This window comes from Vulpes vulpes, chromosome 7 (genome assembly GCF_048418805.1).
Source record: "Vulpes vulpes isolate BD-2025 chromosome 7, VulVul3, whole genome shotgun sequence".
NCBI classification, from domain to species: domain Eukaryota; kingdom Metazoa; phylum Chordata; class Mammalia; order Carnivora; family Canidae; genus Vulpes; species Vulpes vulpes.
The window spans coordinates 11,543,212-11,556,148 of record NC_132786.1 but is presented as its reverse complement, the minus strand read 5'-3'; the positions used below and the strand labels follow the sequence as shown (position 1 = coordinate 11,556,148).

The 12,937-nt window shown below is 36.7% G+C and overlaps 1 protein-coding gene across 1 annotated transcript in view; it reads right to left on the bottom strand.

Moving 5' to 3' along the window:
- DGKI (diacylglycerol kinase iota) overlaps positions 1-12,937 on the bottom strand; it is a 419,283-nt gene that overhangs the window by 168,360 nt on the left and 237,986 nt on the right. The window contains 3 exon segments of the mRNA XM_072762958.1: positions 6,071-6,149; positions 9,160-9,297; positions 10,721-10,834. Coding sequence (XP_072619059.1) covers positions 6,071-6,149; positions 9,160-9,297; positions 10,721-10,834 — 331 coding nt within the window.

The window sequence follows — 12,937 nt, the reverse complement described above, 5'->3', positions numbered from 1 at the left end:
TATATCTACATGTATGTATTAGAATTGACAGGTCTTTGAGAAGGTCCAAGGAACGTAGTTCCCAAATATATCAAAGAAAAGGGACATACAGAATCGAGAAAGGACCAGTAAGAAAGTTTAAGCATTCTTGTTCCTTAAGGAAATTGTATCTGTTAATTGGAATGACGTCAACCATGAAACATCATTCTCAAGAAATGCCAACAATACCTAATACTGGAAGTATCCCAAGACCCTAATACTGGAAGTACTCATAACTTATTGCTGCAATTCTTCAATTGCCCATCTTCCTCTTCCACAAGGACACAGTGTAACCAAGTGAGATCTAAACACTGTGTATGTCTAGGACATTAACTTATTTCTAATCAGATGGGACACCAACATTAATTGTATTCATTTTCTATTCCCCAAAACTTGGTAGCTTAAAACATCCATTTATTTTCTTATTCTCTAGGTGAAAATCTGGACTGAACTCTCCTCTACCTAGGGTCTTACAAGGCCCAAATCAAGGTGTCAGTCTGCAGGGCTCTTCTCTGGCGGCTCTATAAAGAATTCACTTTCATGGCTGCCTGGATGGCTCTGGGGGTTAAGATTCTAACTCTTGATTGCCTCTCAGGTCATGATCTCATGGTCATGAGATGGAGCCATGCATTAGGTTCAGCACCCAACAGACTCTGCTTGAGATTCTCTCTCTGTCTCTTCCCCTGTCCCCCAACTCATGGACATGTATGTGCTATAAATAAACAAATAAAATCTTAAAAAAAAAGGATTCACTTCAAAGTTTATTCAGATAGTTGGCAAAACCTATTTCCTTACAGGTGGAAGAGTGAAGTTCTTTTTCCTTGCTGGTTGTTGTTGGCTAGGGTTCATTCTCAACTTCTAGAGCCCACCTGCAGTCCTTGGCTTGGGATCCCCTCCACTGTCAAAGCCAGCAATGGCATATCAAGTATTTTTCACAATTCAAATCTATCTGACTCCCCTCTGCTACATCTCTTTGACTTCCTGTTTAACTTTCCACTCATGCTTTTAAGGGCTCACGGTGTTACATTGGACCCACTCAGATAACCCAGAATTATCTTCCTTTTATTAAGGTCAGCTAATTATTAACCTCAAAACATTCAGAAAGTCTTTTTACCATGTAAAATAACGTAACCAACAAGCATGACACCAAATGGCAAAGATCATAAAGGCCAAAGTTTTACCTACCATTACCCACCCTCTGGTCCCCATGATTCACATCCTTCCCATGATGAAAAACATTCATACCCTCCAAGGTCCCCAATGGTCTCATCCCAAATTAGGGCATCAACTCAAAATCTAAAAATCTCATCTAAATTTTATTAGCTCAAACTTCCCAAATCTCACCATCTAAATCACCTAAATGATTTGGCTCTAGATATAATCCAGTTATAATGATAATAAGGTTCAGGGTATAATCCATTCTATTGATTTAATATTGATCCCATTTTTATGTCCAACATGGTAACATCTGTGCCATCAGAATAGGATCCTAAAGCCTACTTTCGTCTGTAATTGGTCTAAGAATATTAGGGGAGATATTCACAAAAACAAGTTCAATTCTATGTTTATAGAAATCAATAACCAATTTGAACTGTACAGAACTCACATTTTCCATCTTCTCTGCATTAGCTATGTACCTAATTGTAAGACTTCAGTTATATATACATAAATGATCCCAAAATCTATACCTACAGTAACAATGCCACCTTCAATTTAAATTGTATGTATCTAAAAAATCTTTTCTTCCAACTTCCTCTCCCATTAAGGACAAATATGTTTACCAATACTATCCATTTTTCTAACACCGCTGTAAAAATCTGTCATTATGTGTTAATTGGTCCACATCTTTACACAAGCTCATTTGTTCCTCTATAGTTGGCTGTCTGAAATGCCCTCAGCCACTTTACTTCTTTTTTACATATATCATACTCCTCCTTTATCTTTCAGCTCCATCCTACCCTTTCTGGAAATTTTCCTCTGATTCCTTTCTCCTGCCAAATTCCTGTATTATTTATTGCCTGTACAACTAACTAATCTTGTCCCTGCTGTATATTCCTTTCTACTTCTACCTTTTATATTATATATGTGGCCTATCCTCTAATTACACTTTCCATTACTATAACATTTATTGAGATATCCATGGCCTTGGCACAGAGAATATAAGATGTGGTCTTTTGCCCTCATGAGTTTAGAGTGGAGGAGATAGATTTGAAAATGAGAGGAAAACATCGTTTTTTATATGCCATGCAAAGGTGCCTATATCAGATGAAGTGAGAGTCATACATAAAGGGAATGATCAAAAGTGTTCTTGAATCTTGAATGAAGACCAGGTGCCATGCAGAGGTTCAAAATGGAAAAGAAGGTTACAGACAGAGAACCTTGGACAGTGAGAGTTTCTCAAGGGCAAATCAAGCTTGAGTCTCAGTACACAGACATAAGACTGATAGTGTGTCCTTTGCAGTGATAATGATGATGAAATTTAGCAAGCCATTGAACATCTTTTTAAAGAAATCTGTTCATTCTCCATATGAATCATGAAACATTCATAATCCTTAGAAATATGCTGATCTGCATGTTTCTATATATTCAATGAAAATAGTAAATTTTAAATCAAATTTAAATACTGCCTTGTCTAGAGTCATAATTGTATTTCCCTGACCTTGTAGCATAAGGTTCAACTCCTCTGGATAAGTAATTTCAATGAGGCAGTAAAATTTAAGCATCCAATCTCAGGCTAAAAGTTTGAGGTGCTTAATATCCTTCATGTCCAAAGAAATGACAATCTAATTCATATAGCTGGCAAAGTGAGACCTAACTTTGCCACCTGATAACCATAATCATTGTTAACATGGCTATACATTAATAGATGAGAATATTTTCAATGCACTTGCTCAAGCACTGTCATAATGCAATAATTATTAAAGTTCTGGGCAAGACTCCAGCTGAAAATTAAATGGCCAATTCTGTTACATCTCCAAGTTCTGTTCCAAATGACTGCACTTTCTGATATGTAAGCAACAGTTCAACCATGCATGGTTTAGCCACTTTAATAAGAAGAAAAAATCTCTATTTTCCAATCAAATGAACTAACCCTACCTTCTGATCAAATATAGAAACAAAATTATTCAAATGTTTAATTTTTTATATACAAAGGCAATCAAAATGTTAAGACTATCTTTACTCCTTGCTTGATTTTCTACTGGTAATTCTAAAAGCATTTACACGGTAATGCCACCAATAAATGATCTCAATTGTGTCTAATTATCCCCTCTTTTCAATGGGCTATTTCACATCTATGCCAAAAATAGTTTTTGCAATTACATTTTTAAAGACTCTGCCTTAGTGAGATTTGTATTTATTACCCATTTCATGTAGATAGATTAGCATAATTCCCAAGTACACACACACACACACACACACACACACACACACACACATTACACATCTTTTTCTTAATACCTAATAGGTTATTCTATCCAAGCTCATTTTTTTATAATGGCTCTCATGAGGCTTTGAATCACTCTCCAAGTATTTCATGGCAAATGATACAAGTTTTGTCATGATGCCTCCAACTGTGAATGTCTGCATTTGAGAACAGTTTGAAGTGTCAGCAATTAGTGTTCTTGGCTTGAGAATAGCCACTTAAGACCAAAAGAAACAAGTTGAAAATATAGCCTTCTCTTTCTTTTTCTTTTGCAGGTGAGCTTGAGGTTTCCTGACTATCCAGGTAAAAATATGGGGGAAAATCCAAAGAAACAGAAAAAAGTTAAAAAAAAAAAAAAACTGGTTTGGGCAATTATACTTTTCATCATAAATTAATGATTTTTAATTAATGCAAAATGAGTAATAGGTCAACAGATACTAAGAAGTCCACACTTCTGGTATAGCCGTATCAACCAAATCTCTATACCATCTTCATGAATATTGCAGACTAGTCTCAGTCAGTATCAATTGTCCCTTATCAGCTCTTCAGTGGCTGGTTTTCCACAAGGGCTCCAGCTTACCTTCAGGGCAAATGTCTGTAATACCATTTCATACTGCTTGAAAGCATTTAAATTACTAAGCCTCAACAATAAACTATTCAAAGACTAATACTTTGAGTCTTTTAACCAATTGTTTAATAATTACATATATATTAAACTATGTATATATACACCAGAGTTTGCATATTCCTCTCTATAAATGAAATAGTCCCACAGCTTAAAACTAAACTAAACAAAACAAAGAAGCCCATGACTTTCCTTCAAGAATTCTCTTCTGAACCCAATCTTTCCACCTTGATGTCTCTGCTCCTGTCTCTCCAAGACACTGAAGTTTCATCAGAGTACAAGGAAATGTATCATGAGGAAATTGTCAGATTAATTGGACAAAATATTAGGCTCCTTTGAATGAGCTCGTTGTCTGCCACTTACTCATTTTGGCCTCTTTTCATGCCATGATATCTATTTTGGGAGATTCATGCATTGGTGATACTTATAAGTATTGTTAAAAAATCTAAGGATTTTATTAGGAAGCCCAGAGCCAGAGTCTCCTGAAGAATATGAGAGAAAAACAAATGGGTTAAGAAATGAGTAATCTCCATTTACTGCCCCAAATTAAGTCTCCTTAAATACAGGGAGCCCAACAGATTATAAATGTAGGCCCTCAAGTAGGGCTCTCTCCATATCTGTCTCTAAGACCTGCCTATGGCAAGGAGGTGGGAGGGTGGTGGTGCTTCTGATCTGGGTATTTGATATTTGGGTATTCTGTTATCAACTAACCCTTCAAAGAGAGAAGTCAAACTGTCAAACTATGGCTTTCTCTTCCATCAGTACTGCTTTTATGTGACACAGCATTTGACCCGCAAAGCCCCATGAAAGCAGGAAGGCAAAGCCTACCAAAACTGCTAAATTCAGTAAGAGAATTACAGGTTTGGACTTCACTCATATTTTGTATCCTAACACCCTTAATCCTACAACTCAACTCTTAACCTTTAGTGTGTAAGAGAGTTTCTTCTGTGTTATTACTAGAATCTGAACATTCAAATTCTAGCTTTTAGGTCTCTGTATTTCAAATTCTAGGAGTTAAAAACCACTGATGCTTTTGAAGAATCTGGAGAAAAAGAAGTAAAATAACCCTCTCATTTATCTCACAACACACCCACTAACCTACAGCCTGGCATGGTTTTGGTTATATATTAACATATTTACAAGGTACTAGGTGTGATGTAGATGTAGATACAGGCAAAGGCATAGACATATAGCTACATTAACAAGAGATTTTAAGAGAGAGATGAAGAGACACCAAGTAAGTGAACATGAGCACAGAAGATTGGGGCTTTACAGCGTAAGTCCAAATCCTAAACTTTCTCAGCTCTGAATGGCATAGGAAATGTTCTGATGAAGTATTTAACTGTGTGCCATTATTTTGTGTTATTTCTCTTTCAAAAATGGTTTGTTCTCTAATCTTGCTCCCATATCTTTTAGCCCTTGAAATTATTACCACTGGGTGTCATTCACCCCTCTAGCTTGTCCAATGGGCATTCCCAGCACCTCTGCCACCAATCCAATCATTACCCCTTCTTTCAACCTAAACCACTTGGTCAGCTCCCCTATTGTTCTAAGATGCCTGTTGTCTCTTTTGCACACCCAGGGAGGATTTGTATATTTTTGCTAATTTCAACGGCCCTGGTGTATGAAGTGTTGGATTTTTCTAATTGGTGGTTCAAGAAGCTATGAATATCCTAATAACTTGAGTGAAAGAAACTTTATCACTTTCTAGTAGTTCACTAACTTCAAAGTTTCTAGTCACACTTAAAAACTAGCAATCTGAGAGCTGAAACATATATCTGGTGCCATCCTTTACGTCTTTGAGACCTAAACAACTAGATCTCAAGGTCCTATCTGTAACAAGTTCCTATCTTGTCTAGCTCACAGGGTCATCATAAAAGTTAAAATGAACAACACTGAAGCACACTGTCAATACTTAAAGTGATATGCAAGCAGAAGGGAACATGCAAAACACCTGCTGGAAACTTCCTCTCTGGGAGATGGAAATGGGACGTTGTCCTCACCTCTGGATTCATGGAACTCCAATGTGACGTGGGCATCAAATCCAAGGCTGAAGTAATTATTGAAAACATTCAGAGGGAGCTGAAATGATGAACAAAGTAGAGGTGAAGTGGTGTGTAACTGGGCAGAAAGAGTAAAATAAAGCCTAAGGCCAGACACCTGTCTCTCGGGCAGTCCCTGGGAAAAAGATAAGTCACAACCCGAGGTAGAAGGTGTTTGCATAGAAGGAACAGGTGATTTTTTAATTCATTAGTGAAAGCTCAAATCAAATAACACTCCCAAGAATCTTAAGTAGTATAGGAAACAAGTGAAACAAAAACAAATTATTAAATGGGAACTATTCTTGTGGATATTAATGAGAGTCCAATTGAGCTGAGGGAAGCACATATGCAATAGTTACAAAGAATGACTAAGTAAACTTAGAAAGTCAATTCAACTGGAAGGATCATATGTAAGCTAATCAGTGGATAAACTTTTTGAGGATTTATATTCAGCATATTAATACTGCAACTTATAATGAATAATATTTAATGTTTACACTTTAATTTTTTAAAGTATATTTTTGACATATGTCATAAGCAATAAGGCAGTGGGAAACATTCAGCTATCCCTGATCTACAGGGGGAAAAAAAATATATGTATACATAGTTGTTAGTATTTTTCAGATTTCTATTTGAATCTGAATCTATTTGAATCTATCAGAAGTCTATTAGATCTTGTATCTTTAATAGACCATGAAATATGCAGACACAGATGCATGTACACACACAAGTCTTCCTATAGTCCTCTGGGTCCCTGGCTGTTACCACTGCAAGCTTAGTAAAGAAGAAGATGATACAACCTACAATCCTTCTTCATAACTGCAAAATTCATGTGCTTTTAAGGCTTTAATGTTAGAACAATTAGAAAAGCCCATGGAAAATGCTAGAAAGGAAATTGTGGCTCTTCCACTTTTCCCTCTGCAACTCAGAGTAGAAGGTAAATGTTAAATAGAGAAGCAATTTTATCTCAGCTTGGATAATGTTTCCAGATAATTATCAGGCTTAGCCTCCAGATAGAAATATACTTCTCTTCTGTTAGAAGTGTTTAATCCTCAAGATTTCAAAAGTAAGTTTATCAAAAGTGTTCATATGCTCCTTAATCAGTAAGATTTTGTTTGACTAGAGTGAGGACTTTATCCCATTAAGAGATAAATGAAACAAGAGGAAGAATAGCAGAGAGATATTAATACAGAAGAAAAGAAAACAGATTGCCTTGGTCTCCAATGGAAAGAAAGAATGAACCCCCTACAGAAGGCCCTGAGTCAGAGCTTATAATAAACTCATAGGTCAAATCAGCCCCTTAGAAATGTTTACAACTGACTGGAGAGCAGGGAAGAAACAAAACACAGAGTAATGCCAAAATCATGTCTCATTCTCCTGGCTTAATATTTGAGAATGTCCAGTTCCTGCACTTAAACAAAATACCAAGCTTTAGTAATGACAGCAAGGGTTGGTGATCTTGCCAAAAGCATAGATATGTTCATCCCTACCATTTATGTTTTCTTGGCTACAATTCTAACCCATGTCTTAGCATTCACTGATAACTTTAGGAGAACATCTGGTCACCATTCCCTAAATAATATCCCAACTTAGTCTGTTATTAAGTTCTTATTCATATTTTCCAGGGAAAATTGTCCCAATTTCCTACACATCTCCTCAAAAATCCAAGTTTTCAAAGCCCTTTAATTATCTGAATTAATGCTCCCTGGCTGCACCAAGGAGTCTTTCCATTTCTTAAGTTGTTGGGAAGAGATTTAAATAGAGATTTCTACTGACGGCCGAAGCATTCTAAGTTTGGTGGGGAAAGGACCTTAAAATCTCCATATGGTATAATTCTTTTCATACTGGCTGTATTCTACTGAATTTCTGTAGGTCAAACACATCAGAAAAAAACATCATATCCCAAAACGATACCTGTGGTTTCAAACAACATTGTGACATTATGAATGCAAATCCACTAAGCAGTCATGATACCTGTTAGAAACCTTATAATTTCTGGATCATAGTTTTGGGAAAAAAACATGAAGACAAAATAAAACACCTTTTAACTTATCTTAGCCATAGATTGAGTGTTTATCACAATTGGTCAGGATCATGTTGCTAATGAATAAATAGGTTTTGGTTTAGTTGGGAAGGATATCTGGTTCAACATATTTTAAAGTGGAAACATCCATGACAATCTTGGCTCTATCAATTGCATAATCCAATAAAGTAGGGATGTCATTTAAAGTATAGGTTCAGGGCCTTAACTCTGCACTTACTTAATCAGAATTAATGGGGACTGGGCCCCATAATCTGCATTTTTAACAGATTGCATATGGAGGTTCTTATGCATGCAAAACCTTGAAAACACTATCACAGAAGAAAAGTGGAAAGTAATATGCAGAACATGGTTATTTGGCAATCTGTCAGATTTATCTGAAGTTGAGGCCAGAACTTAGAACCAAATGTTCTACTGAAGCTCTATACTAACATATATACAATTGTGTCTCTTGGTTTGCCTTGGGTGGAAATGAAAGCTCAATCACTGAAGGAAAAATACTAAGTCAAAATATTTATTTAGGCATCTTTAAGTCTCAATCAAGTAATCAAATGGACTAAGTTAATATTTCTTATACATAAGAGATATTTAGTATGAGACTAGAAATCTTGGGAGGTTATCTTTCCATTGAAAGATCATATGCCTAATGCTTCAGAACCATTTTTCCACCTTCTCATAGGTTATGAATTTACACCATCCATATTTTCTACCTTCTCATAGGTTATGAATTTACAATGCTTGAAAGATTAGAAAATGAATACATTCTCTTTGGTGTGGAAGTTGAGGACAGAGGTCTGGAAGCAGGTAGGAAACCTCAATCTTTAGAAGTCTATGGGGGCAGAATCACTAAGGAGTGTCATATTTGTAGTCCTAATAGCCATAAACTCAAACATCATCCTCTTATCTCATAGGAAGGAATCAGCATAGGCTTCTCCAGCCAGCAGTATATTTCCTGTGGCTCAGGTACATGCTCCAGGGTTCCCTTCCACTGAAGAAAAAACTCTCTCACCTTACAAACGCCATCTTCAAGTTCTTCTGGAGGCAAGTCTGGGTTTCTTTCCACATGGAGGTTCCAACGATCTAGCTGTACGATTGTCCCATCTTCTACTTGGCAAAGGATCTTAGAGACAGGTTCATCAGTGTAGCCCTAAGGAATCAAAGAATACACCCATTGCCACTTGGAACAGTATAGCCAAAGGAATTTCATGCAAGCAAGAGCCCTTCTGCTATAGATCTCTGTTTATTTTACAATTATCAAGGCTGGGAAGGTAAACTGGTTTTCTTGAAGTAGTTAGAATCTAGGACAATAGTCACAGGCAATATGCATAGAAATATTGCTCTAACTGATTTAAGTTGAGAAGTAATTTTTGCCACCATCAACAACCAATGTCACTGGTAGGCATTTGAGGGCCATGCTGGCTGGTTGCTTCTATCAGAATGAAAACAGAATTCCCCAAGCCTCCTAATAGAGGAATCTGAGACATACATAGAACAAGTGTGTGTGCGGAAAAGGAGGAAAAGAATCAAGGTGGTATATGGTAGACAACTATTTCTATTAACCTTCCACCTCATTCACCTCTCCCTAACCTTATAGTGAGCTCTTTCTGTGTTCCTTCTATGACCTAAGGCAAGTCTGTCTGAAGCACAGCTGTATCAGACACCCACTCACTCCTTGAGTATGTGTTATTTGCAGCATGATTATTAAGGATAGTCAAGTTATTGATGTAGATGAGAGGAGTTAACAGTGATAAGTATATTTGCACGAAGCAACTAATGCATTTATACTATGCTCACTTGAAAAAATAAGAAAGACCTGTGGGAGGTTAATTCATTCAATGTTAAATCAATATCTGTTAATATATGAAGATAATTATCACCTAAGGGAAGTTAATTCACACAAAGGTCAAATCAGTATCTGCTAATATCTGAAGAGAATTTTCATGGAGCCCAGCCCAATCTCTCATATGAGTAGATGAAAAGCTGGTGGGACCACATATGTAAGCAAATTTGTCTTCTTACTATCTTAACACCCTAGAAAAATTAATAAAATGGCTAGATAGTAACAGGTATACTTCTTCCACTAAGCTTGCTTAAAGTTGGCTCTACAGTGGAAAGGACAGCTGGCTACCTGCCCAACAAAGCCAATGACGGCATCAACCAAAAAAACAAAATGCTCCAAAAAAGCTGTAACTCTCCTTGACTTAAGGATTGTAATCTGAACCAGACTAGCTATTCTAGCCAGGGCTACAGTCAGGATCAGTTGAGGTCTGTGTAATTGTTTTAGATGAAGACTTGAGGCCAACCTACCCAACTGCCTTCCAACGGCTACCTCAAGAAGCTCCAAGCCTGTGTCCTAACTCCTGTTTTGTATACCATACTTTCTTCTCTAGATGATTAAAGGTTTAAACTGAAGAAGGTCCCAGATAAAATCCTTATGCATGGGCTCCCTGATTCTGAATTCTAACTTATTCTTTGGACAATAAAAGCACATTTCCCTTCCATTAGAACATCTGTGGATTCAAGGCTCCTCCTGCCTGATGGCATGAGCAGCCCCTTAGAAAAGTTCTTACCCCTCCCCAGTTGAGAGTTCGAGCCAGGTCATTCCCAGTCCCCAGAGGAAGGACCCCGACGGGAGGCTGAGGGCTCAGCTGTAGTTCATCCAGAATAGAAAGGATCCAGCCCACCTAGAGACATTTTGGGGGCCAGAAGAGATATAAGAAAGATAGGTAAGTTACAAAGACAACTTGCTCCAAAGAAGGGAGCTTTAAAAAGCAAATGAAATGGTTTTTCTTGAAAACATATATGTTTTAATCTAGTGGCCAGGAAACAGACCACTTATCTCAAGCAGTTTCAAAATGGCGAGTCCTTTATAGGGAGAAGGGCCATTTTGTATGTGCTGTCATATAAGCAAAACTAGACCCACTTACTATATGTTTAACTTGAGATCTACCTTAAAATTCAGAACAGTTTGAACTTTAGGGAGGTTTATCATAGGCACTGGAAATAATACAAAACTCAGAATCAGACTGAATTTCAATTCTGGCTCATATTGGCTACATAATCTTGATTAAATTATTTAACCTCACTGAGACTTATTTACCTGATTTTCAAAATGGAGATAATGCCTACCTCACAAGATTGTTTACAGATTAAACTAAAATATATATAAAGCCCTTGATACGGTCCATGTAAGCATTCATTAAATGGTTACCCTCCATAGCATCATGTAAGAAATTAGTAGCATTTTCCTAAACATCCTTATATTCTTCTTAATGAAACATTATGAAAACATAATTATGGATGGTCCTAGGGACTTATTATAAGTTTAGGCAGAAAATAGATACTTATATACTAGAATCATATTCCCATTTAATCTTTTTCTAAGATAAATAATACTTTAGGTTTGGCCTTGTAACTATTTAGAATAATTATCCCAAACTTGGAAATAGCAAAAAGAAACTTGCATATCCTCCCAATGTCATACTAAAACAGTGTTTCACTAGGCCTAAGAACTTTGTGACTGTAGGTTAACGGGCAGATTTCTGTACTGTGGAGATACAAATGTCGACAATAAACGATTATGTTAAAGGTTTGGTTTTACTCCTCCATAAGGCCATAAACCAATTATGTCTCAAACTTAGAAAAATTATTTTGGTATAAACTACATAGTCCTTTTCTTCTACTTCTCTAATAAATCAACTTTATCATCTTGCTGGTTCCCTCATTAAAGAGCTAAATAAATTTGACATGCATATATTCTATATTTGTACGAGTCCTATTCAAATTTTTTTTAAAAAATTGTGCTTTAATAGTACGTTTACTGAACACTACTACATACAAAACAGAACTAAGCAACTGAAATAAGATGAATGAGCCAGGCTAAGGTAAGTAAGGTACACGGCTGCTGTCAAAGAGCTTACAATGAACAAAGAGAGGAACATACCTTTGCTTTCTATGTGCTGATGTCTGAGTAAAGCTCTGTAATCATATCATTAAAGTTCAGAACAATTCTGTAAGGTAGAAATAATTTTCACCTCTATTTTATAGATAAGGAAGCCAAAACTTGGAAGATTCAATGACCTCTTTAATATCATATCGTTTATGCAGTATAGCTTGCATTCAAAATTAGGTATGCCAAACACCAAGGCTAACATCTTAGCCACTCTGGTGCAGGGAGCCTTTAAATAAAGACCTAAACCTAATTCTGGATATAGTCTGACCATGCTGGAGACAGCAGCATGTTCTTTTGGAATCTTTGGAGCGCTGGAGAAATCTTAGCAATTGCTCTATCAAATTCAGTTAATTTGCAGATTTATTAACTGAGGTGCAAAGAGATCATGTAATTTGCTCAAGACTAAATAATTAGGAGTTTCAGCATCAGCATCTTATCAGGTCTCTTGATTCCATCTAGAGATTCCATCCTTTCTCCACCACAATATTTCTTCCCAGGAAGTAAAACTTGCCTGTCCATTAAGAAGCCTACATTGTGTTTACCTCCTAGAAAGGCATACCATCATGTTCACCCAATATGAGAAACTAAAAATCCAGATCTAAAGAAGTATCTAGAAGTCCCTCTATTCCCTCAAACTGAGCAAGTCACTCCTAGATGACTCCATAGATTCTGACCCCACACGTTCTTAGTTTTTTTACAGATGGTATTAACAAAGCTTGCTGTTGAAGTATAGGTCAGATGCTAAATAGTTCTGCTAGCTACGGTACCTGTGCTGCTAAAAGCACGAACTGCACACCGTAAGATCCCTCTAATAAACTACAACAAGACATGAAAA